The 18444-nt window shown below is 48.4% G+C and overlaps 2 protein-coding genes across 3 annotated transcripts in view; one reads left to right on the forward strand and one right to left on the reverse strand.

Moving 5' to 3' along the window:
- The window catches only part of LOC102102569 (sphingosine-1-phosphate transporter SPNS2), a 118091-nt gene extending 111424 nt beyond the window's left edge, over window positions 1-6667 (forward strand). Inside the window, exons 12-13 of one of the 2 annotated variants that reach the window (XM_005525977.3) lie at window positions 4463-4509; window positions 6153-6667. In XM_005525977.3, the coding sequence (XP_005526034.2) occupies window positions 4463-4505 (43 nt within the window). In that variant the 3' untranslated portion in view covers window positions 4506-4509; window positions 6153-6667. The remainder of the gene's footprint in view (window positions 1-4462; window positions 4510-6152) is intronic. The other variant, XM_088066066.1, reaches the window with a different exon arrangement.
- A 3247-nt stretch (window positions 6668-9914) lies between these two features.
- Window positions 9915-18444, reverse strand: part of MYBBP1A (MYB binding protein 1a) — a 40878-nt gene continuing 32348 nt past the window's right edge. The window contains exons 25-27 of the mRNA XM_005525871.2: window positions 13720-13821; window positions 13093-13217; window positions 9915-12612 (exon numbers count right to left, since the gene is read on the reverse strand). Of these exons, the coding sequence (XP_005525928.2) occupies window positions 12108-12612; window positions 13093-13217; window positions 13720-13821 (732 nt within the window). The 3' untranslated portion in view covers window positions 9915-12107. The remainder of the gene's footprint in view (window positions 12613-13092; window positions 13218-13719; window positions 13822-18444) is intronic.

Raw genomic sequence — 18444 nt, forward strand, 5'->3', positions numbered from 1 at the left:
ATTAGTGACTGGTCTCCCTGTGTCCCTTCCTAAGGCACTGCTTCAAACAGACACTTGATGGCACATTGCAGTAGAAACACAGAATTCTCTCCACTGAAATTAAGGAGAAGGATCCTTAATCACTGGCAGGAATTGCTGCTAAGTCCAGTGGTCCAGCTGTCTGCTTGTCTGCTGAATGAGATCCATCTCAAAAGCTCAGTACTAAGAAACTCCTGCTCAGTGACTCAAAAACTGAGTTATTTTCAGGCTAGAAGGACCCTACTGAAGCATTTTATTGTTGGTTGTAAAAATTAAGTGATGTTAAGTGCAGCAGGCTGTAAAAACCTGCATCATTTCTTAATATGCTTCTCAGTTACAAAAGCCAGAGCCTGGCTTGTTTAGATAGCAAGAAAACTGGGCTTTGGGAAAGCTGCAGGGTACTGAAATACAGGTGGTGTTTAACTTGGGCATGAAACTTGACATCAGCCAGGCTGGCAGCATTCCCAAAAGCTTTCTGTAAGCACAGCCTCTCTTGGAGCCCTGGGCACAGTGGTGTGTTCATCCTTGCTGACCTCCTGCTCCAGGAGCTCAGGGACAGAGGTGACACATCCCTGGAGCTCAGCAGGACACTCAGTGGGACACCAGTGCTCCTCACAGCTGCAGGTGAGAAGGGGGAGCTGGCTTCTCCCCTTGCTGGCCCAGGGTGGAGGAGAAGGTTCTTGCACTGGATGTAGGCAGCAGGAATGGTTTCAAATCCCTGGCACTGCCCAGCAGTGCTGGCTGCACTACATCCTGTAATCTCCATTAGCTGCTGCCTTGGGGACCAGCAAGGCTGGAAGGGACAGAGCATTTGGAGAATAATCCTGCCTAGCTCCTGAAATAAAGCATAGCTGACCTGTAAAAGATCCTGGCCAGTCATCTGTTATCTTAAATTTGCTGTCTTGTCCTCATGCAGGTCTCTAACTGGCCGAGGTGCAGTGAAATTAGATCCATTTTGCATAGCATAAATATTTAACAGCTCTAGAGCATGTAGTTTAATATTAAACAGACAGTCTTATAAATACTTCAGAATTATAGATGCTGTCACAGTACATGGAAATTACTTGATAGGATCTAGGAGAAATATTTAGGTTTGACAGGAGAGGAAGTGATGGAGTTAGAAAGAATCAGCCACATTTTTAGCTGCTAGAGGAGTCCATTAAAAAACCCAAAAAAGTTGTACAGCTTTTGTTATTAAAAGGCAATTTGAGTGAGTTTCCTCCTCCTCCTCCAGAAATAACAGACAGGTTCCCACCCTACTCTCGTCAAGGAATGAAAACATTCACAATCTTAAAAAAACACTGCAGAGAAAACAGGAGCCAATGTTCAGTGATCCATTCAGTGTGGGATTATTGTTATTAGAAAGGCAAGTGGTACTTAATGAGGGATTCAGATGCTCTTGAGCCTTGTTATTTTAAGCCCATGTATTACATTTTGTCACATAAGAGAGTTGGAAATGTATTTTTTTAGGTTTGCTTTAAAAAAATAAATAAGTTTATTTTTATAAGCTGAGCCCCAGTGCCACTGGTTGTGGCAGTGACCACTGTCTGCAGCTCGAGGCTTCAGAGGGGCTGAGGAGGCACTGTCCCAAATCTGGGGACTCTTTCAGTTCTCTCTCCTGCCCACCAGCTTCCTGTGTGATCCCTGAAAGTCATTTATCTCCCCAGCAGGTTCACAAGTCATGTGCAGTCTAATTTCCCATCAAATCTTCAAAAAGCATTTCAGGATTAGCCCTCCAGGCCTCTCTTCCCATCTGTGAAACAGAGATAAAGCAGAACTTGAGAGAAATGTGTTAAAATAAAAGGGTGGTACATTTTATCCCCATACAGGTATAGGAGGGAAAGGAAGAAGCAGGAAAGTTGTGTCTGTTTCTGGTTGTGTCAGCAATGCAGGTGGGTTCTAAAGTCATGGCAAAATGAACTTTTTCTGTATAGATTCTGTATCCTCTAAGAAGGTGGAATGATGTGGCAAGGCATAGGACTTTGAAACATCATGGTTCACTCAAACCTCTGGAGTTTAAGTGTTCTGGGATAGTTTTGTGACATTCCATAGCTTGCGTCCTACTTTTGAGGTTGGCTGTAGCATTCCCAGGTAATTTTCTCTGATGTATTCTGCACAATTCCAATGTTCAACATAATGTGATTTTCAGTGCAGTGGAGTTACCAACAATGGGACTTGTACAAAGAAACTTGGGTCAGCTCTTCCATCAGAAATATTTCCGTTTATAGCCTGGAAAGGCAGAAAATGCACAGAGGCTTCTATGTACCTTGGAGATCTGTGGGGTTGGTGTGAAATTAAGAGCTGTGGGCTGAGCTGGACCAAATCCTGATGCAGAGATTTCTTGGAAGGTGTTCCCTGAGTCCTGGAACATGTTTGAATCCATTTCAGTGAAAAAAAAAAAGTGTTCTGGGTCAGGTACAAAGTGTGGTGAAGAACCACAACTGAATTTTGACACGTCCAAAGGAGAGTGATGTTTGCTGAGAATTTGTCACCTGGCAGGACCTGAGGCAGTGGCAGTTCTGAGATGTTCCCTGTGCACCTGTCGGAGGGTTTCATTGATGCAGAGAGAAGCTGCCTGTGGCAGCAGAGGTACAAAGCACTGCTGGGGCGGTTTGGTTCTTAGTTAAACCTGTCTTGGTTGGAGAGACAGGTGTCTGCTGAGGGAGGCAGGAGCCTCCCTGGCAATGGGAAACGCGAGCCCGGGGCTGCTCCGGCTGCAGCACCAGCACCACCAGCAGCGGCCGCCCGGCTCCTTCCCCCGCTGCAGTCCCGGGCACGGCCGGCAGGGGCGCCGAGGGTTCCCCGCTGTGCCGCGAGCTCGGGCCCCGCGCGGGGCGGGACGGGGCGGGCGCTGCCCTCACGAACCCGGGGCCGGCCGGGCCCGGTGCCCCGGCGGGAACCTCGGGAGCAGCGGCAGGAACGAGCCGGGCCGGGGCAGCGAGCGGGGGCCGGCGGACACCGCCAGGCTCGGCAGGCAGGGCGTGCGGGCTCCAGCGGAGCGAAAAGCCGCAGCGGTAGCAGAGGCGCGGCTCCGAACAGGGCCGGGAGAGGCTCCCTGCGACGGGAAAGGGGCTCGGGGATCCCGGGGTTTCCCCCCAGGCACCCCGGCAGATGGTGAAAGTCCCTTTTTTAGTGAGGCGGGTGTTGCTAAGGTCCCAGCGGAGCTGCCCTCACGGCAGAGGCCGGAGCCAGAAGCCGCCGTGTGGGGAACTGTGCCCGCAGCGAGCGCAGCCTGTCCCCCTGGGAATGCCGAGAGAACCAGAGCCGGCAGCTGCCCTCATCCCCATTTTTTCCCCCCAGCCTAGGTATTTCTGGTATTTTTATAATTCATGTGTTTTATAAGGGTATTTTTGCCCTTCCCAGATAAACCCCCAGGTATAAAGAGCAGCCAGCTGGGCCCTCCCCGGAGCTGTGGCCGCTTTTGTCTCTCCTAAGTGCCCGGTCGTTATTGTCTCCTAGCAACACATATAGGAGAAAACTATTTCAGAGAAAGAAACAAAAAGAAAACTCCTAAACCCCACTCCGGCACAGTAGGCAGAGACTCCCCCTTTGTGATTCGGATTTATTTATGCTGCTGCTGCCCCAGTACAGCCAGGAAGCCCTTGGGTGAAGGCAGCAGGTCTGTAGCTGTGCGAGGTTCCCAGTGCTGGGAGAATCCAGGTGTTCGCACTGAGGTCAGCGAGAGCTGAGCTGGAAAACAAGTTCCAAAGGGCTCGGGGTCCGAGGATGGCACCTCTGGCAGTTCACACGGGGTCCTGCTGTGTGTCACTGTCAAAGGAGAGGAGCTGCTGCTGAGGAAGGGTGAATTTTCCAGGGCATGTACTGCAAGGACAAGCAGCAGGTGCAAAGGATGGACTTCATAGGACTATTGCTGCTGTCCCTGGTCCCACAGAGCAGACAGGAGCTATCCCCTGGCTGCCTTCATCCAGGAGTGGCAGGACAACTCCTGTGACACAGCAGTCCCTGTCAGATGCTGCTGATCACCCGGGAGCAGGTGCCTGGAACAACAGCAGGTCTTCAGGAGGTGCAAACAGCAAGACAACTCACTTTTTCTTAATTTATTTTTTATCAGTGATGACTGTTTACATTTGTGCTGTCAGGCTGAAGGACACCAACAGCCACTGTACAATCTTGTACTGGCTTAGGGAAATAGCAGCTATCTGGATGCCTTTGGGACCTTCCCAAATCCTTGTCAATTAGTGCCAGCAATGTTATTTGGCATGTTCCAGCCATTGTCAGCATTGCTGTCAGGCACCGCTGTGTGACAATTATTTATACCATTTATACCAATTTATACCATTGTGCAGGACAGTTATTAATGTTCCACTTCTTCAGGCACTGTTAAGTAACCAAAACCTGGATTTACCAAGCTTGTGTGCTATTAGGAATCCATTTCTTTGCTAATTGCAGCTCTCACACAACACTCTTGTTTTCTCTTCACCAGGGTGAATCAGCTTGTGATGCCACCAGCCTCTGTCAAAGTCTGAGACGGTGAGTGACCCAAACCAGCAGTAGGTTTCGAGCTACAGCTCTGCTCCAAACCAGCCCATTTCTTTCCTTTTGAATTGCAGAGAAGTTTCCTTAGCCAGCTCTGGTTTGCACCTTTGCTGCCCTCAGCCCAAATCAGAGCAAACCAAGAGGGGCCAACTCAAGTGTCCTTTGTGGTATTGAGTTGCTTCCAGAAGCTGGTGCTCACTTCTCTGAGCAAAAAAGCCCATGTTACCCATGTCCCCTTGACCACCAGCAGTGTGACTGTCCCAGGCGAGAACTTAAAACATTTTGGTGTTCACAGAACCTCCTGCTGCCCTGCTCTGGGTAAAACATGGGCTGCTACCAAACCACCATTTCTGGCATAGTCCAAATTTTCTGCAGAAAACGTTTCCTGACCCTGCCTGTTGTAGCTGGACTGTCCCTTCTGCAACCCTCGATCCAGGGCATCCCCTTCCTGCTGCCCACCCTGTCCCTTGTGTTCATGCTGCCCTTATCACTCCCCCACAGCCACAGCGCTGCTGCTTGGAGCTGCCACAAGTGATAAACATTCCCAGCATTTTACTGGAGCCAAAATTAATTAAAGCAAGTTTTTGAAGAGGAGATTTCTTTCCCATAAATTAAAATGCATTGAAAGACTAATCAGAAAATCATAACTCAATAAGACACTTCAGAATGGCCTTTTGAGGGAAAAGATTTAATACAATCTCTAGCACAGCAGATGTGTTATTTCCACAGAGGGGAGTGGGTTTGGGCATAGGGGCTGCCTGGAGTTTGCAGGCTCTGAGCTGGATGTGTATTCACACAGTATTATTAAACAGTAACTTTTAGACAAAGTTGGAGGTGTTTTTTTTAGAAAGAGCCATCAACAAATCTGGGAGGAAATACTTGGTGCTGTTGCTGAACCTTGCCTGATAAACCAGTGACTACCTGTGTCCTGGGCACACCAGGGTTTTTCACTGCACTTGCTCTTTTTTGGTCCAGTTTTATACAGGTTGAAAGAAACCAGGGCACCATCATAGGGAAATTTTTCTGTAATGCAGCAGCCACTAATTTTTAAGGTTGGGACAATTTCCTGCATAACATGGAGCACAGACCCTCTCACAGGAAATCCTGCAGTGAGAACTGGTTATCCTTGCCCCATTATCTAGGAAAGCAGCTGGCTGCTAATGTAGGCCACCACAGTGGTACCTCAGCAGTGAGGAGAGGTGCTGACACACTCCTTAAAGCCAGCATGGACCAGCAGCAGTGCCTTGTCAGCAGCACATTGAGCTGGGCTGTGCTGACAGCTGAGCTGGGCTCTCCAGGACAGCCCTTTCTAAAATGACAATTTAAGGCACAAGGCTGCCCCTCTTTATTAAACTGAGGGGGTCAGAAATGGAGCCTGTAGTGTGCTGAGCTGCTTCAGCCCACAGCAGGAGCAGTTGTGCCTACACACCTGCCCCAAGTCCTACAGGGGAGCTACACCTGCCATCACCTCCTGGAGCAGACAGGGCCTGGATCACAGTGCTTTTGTTTCCATCCCAAATGGCTTCAGCACATCCCCAAGTGCTGCCTCCACTATGGGCAGGCTTTGCCCAGGGAGCACCATCACCAATCCATACCTGGAACCTCCCCAGTAACTGCCTTCTCTTCCCTGTTTGCAGCTGCCAGTGAAGGTGAGGACACTCCTGCTCCCACCGTGCCAATCTCAGTCTCGAAGCCCTTCTGGACTGGGTATCAGTGGATCCTTCAGCTCCACATCCCAGAGGGGTTCTCCAGCACCACATCCATCCCACGGCTCCAGCCTGCAGGGTCAGGCACCCGGAGATGAGGGCAGCCAGGAACAGGCAACTTCTGGAACGTGAGGACACTCACAGGGTCCCCTGAGCCTAGAAACCAACTGTCCACTGGACCCAGAAAATGCTGCCCAAGTGAGCAACTGTAGATGGTGTACATGGTTTTAGTTGTAGCCAATGAAGTCCACATTGTTTGTAGGGCAGCTGGTGTCCTATGGAATGCTGCTGCTCTGCCAGCACTCCCACTCCCACAGACTGCACTAGTTGAGGACCTGTTCTGTACATCACCTTTTCTTTGACACTGAAGGCTTGATTCAGATTATTATTTTTTATTTAAATATGTTATGTTTTATCTCTGCTGAAGACATTAGATTATATATATATATATATATATATATATATATATATATACACACTTAGATGAACAGTTTTTATTTAAACATTTGAAATATGGAGCTGCCTGTGCAACCATAGCAGACAATAACGTCCACAGCTCTCCTCCTCTCAGTGCCCTGGTGCCAGGGCCTGCAGGGGCACCACAAGAAAACTTCCAGTGCGTGACTTGTCACTGAGACTGAGCAATGGGACAGAGGAGAGAGTTTCACTGCACTGGGTGTGCTGCTGGTTGCCACAGAAATGCCCAGAAGAACGTTGGACAGAAATCCCTACGGGCTCTAGAGTTTTCCATATGCTAAATTCAACCTTCCTAGGAGGTTCACAGGCTTTTAAAATACCAAAATCCACCTGGCTGGATGGCTGTACCTTGGGCCTGGGAGTGCAATACTGCTGTGCCAGTGACCTCATGCTTTGTTTACATGATACCATATCACTGGGATGTCAATGCTAATTCTCCCTGTCAGTGTTCCAAAGCAGGTGGCTGAAACTCTGCTTGGGCTCCTGCACAGCCGAGCTTGGGCTGTCCCAGAGCACTGTCACTGGGGTGTCACTTGTACCTTTACAAAGGTGCACTTGAGAGCTTTCAGACAAGGCCAGTGCCTCGACTGGGTTGGACTCAAATGTAGAAGCATGTCATGGTGCCATTCCACTGGAGTCTGGTTTCCTGTACTTGGCCTCCACAAGCCAAATTCATGCTGTGTCAGCTGGATGGGGGAGGAAGGGGAGCACAGGGCCCGAGGAGGGCCAGGCTCCCACATGAAGCGCACTGGCTCACCATTCCCTCTCTTCTGAGCCCTCTCTCACAGTTCAGATCCCCCCTCCAGTTCAGCACAACTCGAGCAGGTGAAAGCACTTCATTCTTGTGCTCATGGCTCACGAGTGACTGCACTTGGGGTCCAGGGAGGGCTAAATCAGCTCAGGAAATGTCAGATCAGGACTAGATGTGAGTTAAGGCTGGAAGCTGCTGTCCTGGCTGTGCCATAAGATTACTCAGGCACAGGAAGGTCCTGTTAGTAAATCTGGGTTCATCTCCCATTCCCTGCCAGGATGTGTTGGGACTTACAGCACAGCATTGCAGCAGTGATGGTTCAAATTCCAAGTGCTCACCCCATAGCCAGGCTGGGGTTCCTCTAATCCTTTGAGCCTTTCCTCCTTCCTAGACCTCACAGGACTCCTCTGCAAGGGTTCTGTCACCTGAAATTCCTTAACAATAGCTCTGAGACTTGGCTAAAGAACCAGAGCCAGAAGTGTTCCTCTAATGCCTGAGCAAGCAGGTGCTAGAAATAACAAAGCAAAGCAAATCCCAACAATGCTTCACTTCCTACCTCGTGCCACTATTTACACTTGGAGGGGAAACACAGCCACTGTAGTCTGGGAGCCAAACACTTGGCTTTAAAGGCACATGAATTTCTGATTCCCATTAAGAAATTCCTTTTTAAGCTGTTTAAAAAGAAACAAAAAGCAACCCAACAATCAGTCATTTCATCTCAGAGACCAAAGAAGATTAACCACATTTCCCAAATTGCTTTTCTGATAGGCTCTCTGTTGTAGCATTTGCTGTCAACAAAATGGAACATTTCTGCAAGGTTCAGAGATTAGGAATTCTCCTTAAACTTAATTCTCAGGAGTCAACAATGAAAAGGGAACTGTTCTGTAATGTCACTGGCAGTCCTTGTTTGTGACAGGCTCCAGTTCCTGTCAGAGCTCAGTGCTGGTTTTATCCTTTGTGCACATGAAGGAAATGCTGTGGATTCTGTTCAAACAAGGGCAGAGGGAAGGGAGCAAACCAGGGAGTAAGAAATGAGTCCTGCCTTCACCAAAGGATCCCTGAATCTCTGCTCCCACATGTTCCAGGCCAAGAGAGGCGGGCTCAGGCTTCTTCCAGATCCTTGCTGCATTCACCAAGGTCTGTGCAAGTGTCCAGAGGCACCAGGGAGGCTCCAGCTCCCCCTCAGTTAATTACCAGGGTTTTCTTCCACTCCACTCCATAAAGGGGATTTGTTAAAGCATTATCTCCCCCCAGCTGACCCTGCACTGGCAGTGAGGTGGTTTGTACACAGTGGGAAACTGAGGCAATGGGACCTGCCCCAAGAGGCAAGAGAATGACCCCAAAGGCATCAAGCTGCCAACCCAAGGGGCTCCTGCTGCCACCACTCCTAGAGCGGGTCTGGGTGGCCCCAGGAGCCTCTCCCCCTACAGTCAGGGTGACAAAACCCCATAAATGTCTGGCTGTGCTCTGGGAAGCAGAGTTCTTCCAAGCTCCACCCCAAATGCTTCTTTTCTTCTCCATTTGCTTTATTGTCTGGTAAACAATCACTTTTACCACGTGATGTACGGGAGTATTAGTATATTTTCTTGTTATACAAGGGAGGAGTATAAAATAGTTTTCTGATTTCTTTCAGAAGCAAATGACTATTTTATTTTTTAAGAGCAATTGATTGTGAATCTCAGAGTATAAAAAAAAGATAAGCCAAATATATACCTTTATGTAAATTAAGAAATAAAAGTATTTAAAAGGTTCCGCCTGGCTCCTTTTCTTGTGTCACCTCCTGGCTGTGCACTCCTGGTCCCTGGGATAAGGATGCTCCAAGCTCCAGCAGCCAAGAACTTACCTGGACAGCAGCCTGCCTGGAGTTTGAGAAATAACATCAGGAGCAGGGAAGGTGGTGGATTACAGCCTCCTTTTCCCTCTGAGCTGGATCCAGCCAGGATCAGAGCTGAGGGAAAGGAGTCAGTCTGGGCTCCAGCCCCATTCAGGCCCCTCACAGCACAACTAAAGGACCTGGCTGATGGACTGATGAAAATGGGTGGTGTGGGAGTCACGGGTCAGGTGCTCAGGAAGATGGACAGGAAGCCAAGAAATTAATTCCCAAGTGGTCCCACAGTGGGCATCGAGGCTCTTGTCAGAAACAGCAGCTGGCAAAGCTTTGGCCTCATGCTTTGCCCTTCCCAAAAGGAGTGACAAGCTGATCCACACGAAGCCTTCACTGCAGTGACCCTGGCAGGTATCCCAGAGCAGCTCAGCCGGGCTCTGGGTGCCACAGCTGCGCTCTCTGCAGGCAGGTGAAGATTCCCTCCCCAAACTGCCTGGAGAGATCCCGCATGCAGCTCACTCTTGCTCCCCACCCACCACACCTGCCTGCTGTGTTCCAACAGCAGAGGCACAAAACCCCAGGATGTCCTACTTACAGGCCCAGAAAGGAAGAAATCATTACTGAGCCACTTCAGATCTGCAGTCCCTCGTCCCCTTCAGAGTCCCTCCGGATCATTAAACCAGGACAGCCGTGACCTGCTGGCCTCTGTGTGCTGCATTTGCATAATACATGAAAAGTCACCACTCGGGACAGCTGGAGGGGCTTAGCTGGGATTGAGGTTTTAACGAGGCAATGAAGCAGCTTTCAGCAGTAAATGGCAGAGGCAGGGCAGCATCCCCAGTGGCAACAGGCCCATTTGGAGCAGAGGTGCCTTTTTTCCTGGAGACAGGATTGGCAATAATTGCCAATACCTTCTGCCTGGGAATAGAGATTTGCAGATCTTCAGGCTGCAACAGCAGCTATTCCAGTCAGCAGCCTACAGCCACCTCCAGATGGGTAAGTGCTTTGGGAGAAAAGGTCCAGCAGGGTGAATTGCTCATGGAGCACCACAGAGAGCAGGAACCAACCACCTCCTGAAGGTCTGATCTGCAATGTCCTCATCCTGTCCACGTACCTCTGCAAACCCTTCAGGGGTTGGAATCCAACAGTCATCAAGGGTGGGCACAAGGAGAGCTGCCCTTCACCTCCTGCCAAGTCTGTGCCAGTGACTTGGAGAGTCCTGAGTCTGCCAGCTCCTCATCTGGGATGCACGAGGGCATCATTTTCTCCAGGGCAATGCCACAGTGCCCCTCAGCCCTGACCCCCAGGGTGCCCGAGGGAGCCAGCAAGTGAACGCAGGCACAGGAAGGATTCTCTGCTGAACTGTGGGCACAGGAACTCTGGCCATCACCTGCTGCTCTCAGCAGCCAGCACACACCTTGGACGTGCAGCTCAGCCTGTGGGATCAGTGCTGGGACAGGGAAAGTGGAAGCTGTGGGTCTGCAGTGGGACGTGTCTGTGCTGCTGACAGCTGCTGTCTCCCAGGAGCTCTGTGCCATTTGAGCAGAGAATCATTGCAGAGGCAGATAAAATAGCCAATGGCAAACACAGCCCTTTGCAGCTCTTCTCTCACCCCCTCCAAAAGCAATATGACATTTCCAATGCCCTTAGCTCTGGCTGGTGGTGCAGACCCACCTGCAGGATGAGAGCTGAAGTCACAACAGGCACAGCCCTGCTCCCAGCCCTTCCCTCTGCCAGGAGCCAGCACCAAACTCCTCTGCAGCAGGGAGGAGAGCAATGAAGCCTTCAGAGAATCACAAAGGTTGGAAAAGACCTTCAAGATCATCAGGTCCAAGCATTAATCCAGCACTGCTCCCTCGGATGCTGGAGGAGTCAGGGCCAGGCACCAAGACCCATGTTCTGGCATCCAGGAGAGGGGTGCCCTGCAGGTGAGGAGGAGTAGGGGAGGTTTTGGTGGCAACTACAGCATGAGGAGCATTTCAAACACTTGGAGCCTCAGCTCTCAACAAGAACCAGGTAGCCAGTGCATGGGAGAACTTGATCCTGGCACTCTCCAAAGGGATGATGGCATTCCAGCATTGAGGAGCCTGAGGATAAATAAGCAGATGCAATTCCAGGCAGTCACCTTCCCAGTTTGCTGCAGGCCTGCTGTTCCAGGTGCCTTGCATGGCTGCACACAGGCTGCTGGCCTGGCAGAGTGGCCAATCAATCAACCATTTCAATTGTTTCACTGATTTATTGATGTCCCTGCACTACTACAGGGGCTGTGACCCCTCCTGCAGCAAGAAGAACCAGATCATGGTAGTTACAGACAATACCAGAGTGGTCAAACTGGAAATAGCTGAGCCCAGGGTTTGCCTGTGCAAGCCCATTTAACCCCAGGCATTTTGGAGGCTGCATCTCCCACACTGGAAAAGCTGTGAGCACTGGTGGGCCTGGGAAGGACAGGGATGAGCCTTTAGGAGTCACTTCTGAATCTCCCACACGGGCTTGACCACTAACTCAGCAGTGCCAGCATAGCCACCCCAACTACCCAAGGAATCCAAACCAGATTCTTGCTTCTGCCTTGGAAAATCACAGAGACAGGATTCACTGGCACTGCCAGAGAAGAGAGAGTGGGCATCTCCCAGAGCCTGGAGGGTTTGTCACCTGCTGAAGCTCTCTGTTCTCTTAGGCTGAGCCCTCCACACAGGCCAGACCCAGAGCTTTAGAGCTCAGCATGATGGAATTTATTAAAACGTCATGGGGAGCATAAAAACTATAGATATTAAAAATATTTCAACAGTCTCCTGAGCCATGCTAGCCATGCCAGGCCTGGCTGAGTCCATGGAGTTTAATCCTGCAGCACTGGAGCGTGTTTCTCTTTTCGTTTCTTCTTGCCTTTGTCTCGTTTCTGCTGGGTCTCCTGGACAACACTCCCCTTGGTCTTCTTTGCAGCTGGAACCTGCTCAGCCTCATTGTCTGCAGCACCTTTTCTTTTTCTGTTTTTCCTTTTCCTTTTCTTCTTCTTCTTGTCAGCCACAGCATCTCCTTCATCAGCAGCGGGGAGGTCTCCACCGCCTGCCTTTGCCACTCCGTTCTCCCTGCCCCCCCTGTTTGGATGTTTTTTGCTGCCACCAGGCACGAGGCCTTTCCTGTGCTTGGGGGTTTCTGTTCCCAGGGGCTGCTCCTCTGGGGCTGCTGGTTCTCCATCTTCCCCTGCTGCCACCCCGTTCTCCTGGATGCCTTTCTTGCGATTCTTGCGTTTCTTGGTCTCTGGCAGGAAACCTTTTTTCTTCCGCTTCAGCAGCTCTGCTCCCTGTGTGGGCTTACTGGCTGTCTTCTCTTTCTTGGGCTTCCTGCAGGGAGAATGCCAAAAATCAAGAGCAACTTAATTTACAGCCAGGGAACAGTGTGATCCATGTGACAGGCAGTCCACGAACAGGCAGAAGCACCAGAAAGATGCAGGAAGCACAGGATGAGGATGAGTGCTGTGAGGATGAGTCTTACCCAATGGAGCTGGGATAATGCCTGCCTGTGGCCCTGGCTTTCTTAGTTTTCTGACAACAAATGATGAGGCATCAGACATGGCAGTCATGTGTTACAGCCCTTTCCCATCAAGGACAAATCACAAGATGTAAGCACACAGAACAGTGAGCCCGGTATTATTCCAAAGCATTAATGAGTGTCTCAACCGCACCAATCAAGGAGCTGCATTAAACTCCACCCTGAATTTGCCTTGACTTCCTTTCCCTTCCCACCTCCCCACACCACTGCACACAAGCAGGACAGGCAGGCCCCCAGACAAGGCAAAGTGCCAGGGTGCCAAGCACACGTACGTGTAATTCAGCCAACGCATGACGTTCCAGTAGAGAGAGTCGAGCCGTGGTGAATTCCCAATGTCTTCCAGCTGGTTCAGAGTGAGCAGCACTTTCTCCACCTCTGTCAACTTCACATTCAGCTTCTGCAAGAGGCAAGTAGAGGCAATCTGCAGAGTGAACTCAGGAGGGGCACTCACAGCAGCAGGGCACAGGCCATTCTTAGGGAAGGCAGGAATTACCAAGTGAAGCCCCAGAACAAAGCTTTACTTCTGCTCTTAAAGCTATTAAGTCTGGTTTTGGGAATCATGATTTCTGGAGTTCAGTGGAGAGGAAAGAGCAATCACCTGGGGTAAAACCCACCCTCACTGTACCCCAGGTTGTATTTCTGCTGCTAAGAAAGCAGATGCCACAAGTGTTTGCTGAACACCGCACAGATTCTCCTCTGGAGATCAGCTCATAAAGACTATGGATCACTCCTTCACACAGGAAGGCTCTTCTGCCCTCAGACCCACCCAGGCATTCCTTCTAGAGGTACTTTTGGTAGGAAATGAGGTGGAATGTAGCAATCACATGGCAAAATCCAAGTGTGACATTTCAAAGATACTCAGAAAACAGCCATTTGTCACACACTGGAGCAACACTCACCTGCCCTGTCACAGTTTTAAGGAGAAAGTTCAACAGCTCCAAGCTCTTGGCAACTTTATCTTTCTCAGCCTTCATGATGGGTTTTCCAAGTGTCTTCAAACACTGCAAATTAAATTAGAAGATTGAGAAGAAAGACACATTAGATAGGGAAACAAATCACACTTCACAGGAGAAAGCAGAAAACAAGTAATGAATGGCAGGATTCACTGGTCAGCAAAGTAATTCTGGAACACAACCCCCACCAAACTCTGGAGAAGCTCAGGAAAGCACTTGGTTAAAGCTTCTGATACCCAGTTTTATTAAGAAACAACTGGACAAAGTAAGAGCAAGCAGTATTACAGAAGCACAACCTTGCTGCTGTCCATAGTTTCTAAGCTAAAGCACAACTGGAGATGCTTTGCTGGAGAAAAAGAGGTACAATAATCCCTGTGCCCACCCTGGAAAGGCCAAGAAGCTGCCAGACAACAGACACACCTGATAGACCACAGCTACTCAGCTTCAGGAGCTGGGATTTACACATAAAGCATTACTGCAAAAATCCATTGAGACTTATGCCCAGGAAATCCCAGGTGCCAGCCTATACAGGGCTTGTCAAGCTTAAGTTCACTGAAGTAACTGAGGGAAAAATCTCCCCTGTGTTCTCTCTGTGTGCTGCAGGGTTTCTGAGACACTGAAAGGTCTGGCTTAGAGGAAAATCACACCACAGATAGGTCAAATAAAAGCCAGTAATTTACAAAAAGGGCAGAAAATAGCCATGAAAAGGCAGCTGGATCAAAGAGCAGCCCAGTGGCTCAGGGGCACTGATCCTCTGCCTGCAGCTGGTCCTTCAGCCCTGCTTAGGGATGAGGTCTTTCCTCCCAGCTCTGTATGGACACACCTCAACAAACCCCACACAGACCACAATAATATGAAATAGGATTTGCAGGGACAATTGTGCTGTGGACAGTGGCATGTCCCATCTAATCCTGTTCCTCTAGAGAAGGCTGCACTTGTGGCCAGGCCCTCCTTTCCTTGGAAAGGACATTCCAACACAGCCAGGGGGCAAATCCCACCCCATTCTCAGCATCTTCAGATCCTCAGGCTGCAAAGTCCCTGCCCCAGACCTGTACCCAGCAGTGGAATGTCACTGTCCTCTCACAGATCCTGTATTCCAATCAGACTGGAAACAATTTAAGGACTCGGCTAACAACTCTCCATTACATCAGCATAAAGCTGCCAAATAAAATAAAAAAACTTTGGAGACACTGAGAGACGTAAGAAATCTATTCCTCAAAGCAAATTCTTTAAGTAATGCCACTCACAACAGAAAAACAGTGATGCCCAGCAAGAGTGTAGGGAACACTTTCAGCATAAAAAGTGGGGAGACAAGAGAACATGTCTGCAAAAACAGCAGCCTTCAAGTAGAATTATTCACTGTCTGTACAGGCTCCACACTCTGGGAGTATCTTTTTTTAAATAATACAGATACAGTTATTTCCTGTTGAGGATGGTCCACTCAAGCCCTGTATTAGAAAACCATTCTGCTGGCTGGAATTCAAGCTGCAACTTCATCTGGCTATCAATAACTTGCTAATTACTCTCTCCTGATATAGACAGATGCACTGCAACTCTGTATTCCAGAGCTGTCATTAACTACAAGGTCACACAATTCCACAGCTCTGAAGTCTCCCAGGTAAAAAGAGACAAATACAGGGGGTGTGATTGAAAAAAAAAAATAAATCTTCACACGTAGGATATAACACCCCATGGCTCAGGCACATTCAGTTTAGGCTTACCACTAATACTAAAATAATAATAAACAAAAAAGGCTGATTTACATAAACATTTCCTTTGTAATTTGAAGAACAAAATATTACCAGGCTAACAGTCCTCCCTGTGGTTAAATCACCTTTCAGAGAGACTATTAGGTTGAGATCCTTATTTTGCTAAGCTGTGCACAAGTTCACAGTATGAAAAAATCAGCATGGACTGTCAGCTCCTTGGGACAAGAAGAATCAGGGCAGTGCTGTGAGATGGAGCCGAAGTCAAGTCAACTGTCATTTCATCTTTTCAATATACAAACACTTTAGAATTAAAAAGGTGTTAAAAATAAATTGCATTTTCTCTTCACTGTACATGAGTGATGTAGACAACTGCATTTATAAATCCTGCTGGTTTGGCTCTGCCTTTTTTTGCTGCCCTGGCGCTTTGAAGGGTTCGAAATAAATCCTACTGAAGTCAACAGAAAAGTCCTGTAGCTCTGAAACAACACCTGAGGGGCTGATTTTCAGCAGTACACAAGTTTTCAGGTGCTGGAGAAACTGGGACGTGCATCTAGTGGGGGGTACCCAACCAAATTCATGCAAACCTGTGGGAAGAGTGGCTGGCCCAGCTGGAGATGGAAAACATCACTGCTCTAAGTGACTAAACATCTATATTAAAAGCAGTGCTTTGCATTAATCTGGAAACAGAACCACACTTCCACCAGTATAAATAGCCAGAAGCAAACTGGTACAATTTAGATGCTCTGCAAACAAAGAGCTCCCTACTGAAATGGATCAATTTAAAACAGCTCTCAAAGACCAGGAGGGAACAAGGAGGGTGAGAAAGCCAAAGAAGCCACAAAGAAGCAGCAGGTAATTCATTCCTACAGACTTGTACGGTTTTCTCTAGTCCAGAAGCAGAAGGATTGGCTTCAAGGAAGCTGGTTCAGATAAGGTTTTACTGTTTCTCCACATAAGCCTCTTCCCTTTCCCTTCTGCTACAAAGGGTGTAAAACAAATCTGCTACTAAAGCACAAAACCACCACCACCACCTCTGAATGTGGTACGTTGAGACAGTCAAGCCTCCCTAAAGACTTGAGCCCAATTGCAGCTCAGCCCAGAGTCACTTATTTGATCTCCCCACTCAGAGCACTTCCCATCAGCATTCCATCAGATGGTGTCTCTGATGAGGCACTGCTTCATTCTCCTCCTCCCAACAGCAAGGATGGAGCATTTGTTTCCACGGGATTTGTGTTATTTGTGTTAGCATGAGACACCAACACAAACATGCTCGCTCTGGTTATATAAAAGAAGCTGACTTTGGGCTGGGACTGCTGGCAAGCCTGAGGGAATGGCTCCCAGGGAATGAAATCCAAAGCCTCTTCAATGGTCCAAAAGTCAAAAGCAGCTTTCCCAAAGATTTATATAACTTAATCTCAAGTAATTATAAAACTTCCTGCACACAGGGTACCAATCACTGTCTGCATGCTGTGTTCTGCTCCCTCACTCAGGTCCCCAAGAGAGGAAATCAGCTCTGCCACCCCAACTGCAGAGGTTAATCATTTTACAGGCCCACCCTGATTTTATTTGGGGAATGTACAGAATCCAATCATAAAATCAAAGCAAAAGCTATTATGTAACAGATGGCAAACTGTAACACATGGCAAACATGCCTTAAAAAGAGAAGTAGTATTTCAGTCCTCTGCAGCACCCTTGGGAGAGCCTTGAACACTGATCAGATCACAAACACTTGCACAAGGCTGGTAAAGATGTGTTTTACATAGCAAGACTGAAGCACAGAGCAAGGATTTGCTTCCAGCTATGCTACAGGTCAGTGGTGGAGAGTGAAAGGAAAACCCAGAAGAACTTGTCTAACCACCTGTTCTGTGATTCTCTGCCATGTGCTGTTCCAGGGGTATCCAACTCCCTCTCTCCCTGGCCTCTGAAAACATTACCAGCCCAAGGGTCACACAACTCAATTACACAATACTAAAAGCAGAGACCACATGATTTATTACCAACAGCTACACTGGCATCATTTGCTGATTTATGTTGCTTTTCTTCCATTTTCTGCTTTTCTTACTCTGCTGCTTCAGGAACAGCCCATCCCATTTCACAGGACATCTCAGTTACAGCTCCAGCTCAGCAACACCTGTGATGGTTAAATCATGTCTGTACATCTGAGCTGTCAGCAAATCTGGGCAGGTCATTTTCCAAAAGGAAAAACTATGGAGGCAATTTTCACAGCTGGAACTCCCATCTCACCTCAAGCCAACACAGCAATACAGCTCCTGCCTCACCCTACGTGGATTCAGCTGGCAGAGATGGTTTTGTCTTACGTCAGACACGCTGCTTCCAAAAGCCTCTGGCTGTTTCTGGAGGAGGGCATTCCTGGATCCAAAGTTCTCTGCTTCTCAGATTTCTTTAAGAACTGCACACTACCAGCATCTTAACAATCAGTGGGTTTTTATTATAATGCTGTACAACAAAGGTCTTCAAGTAACTTCCACATGATATGGAAAAGCAAAGGGAAAATCAATAATAAAGTTTGTCTCTTCTTCTGATGTACTTATTGCAGAAGAAAGGCAAAGGAAACCCTCAGGAAACCACTGTGTTCAAGCCAGAGGAAGCAGTTTTAGCAAGTTTTTTGAGGGCTGTTTTGAAGTTCACAGCCATCAAAATATGTATTTTCTGGACTATTCCCATTTCCTTTGACTTTCACATCATAACTGGGAGTTTCAGCATAAGCTGGGAATTACACAAAACTCCTCAGTTCAGGAGGGCAAGCTGGTCCCTAGGAAATGCATGACAAAAAATGGTAATAAAATTATGTATTCAGAACCTGGAACTTCCTGCCCTGAATCTGTCAGTGAGTTATTACTGAAAAATTGGTACAGGTTCAAGATCTCTCCAAAACCAAGACAGCAATTTTGTAACATATAAAAAGAAAACGTAAATATATCTAACAAGGGAAGGAAACACC

Source organism: Pseudopodoces humilis, chromosome 23, assembly GCF_049639895.1.
Source record: "Pseudopodoces humilis isolate 2021_Gansu_Grassland_sample_001 chromosome 23, ASM4963989v1, whole genome shotgun sequence".
Lineage (NCBI taxonomy): Eukaryota > Metazoa > Chordata > Aves > Passeriformes > Paridae > Pseudopodoces > Pseudopodoces humilis.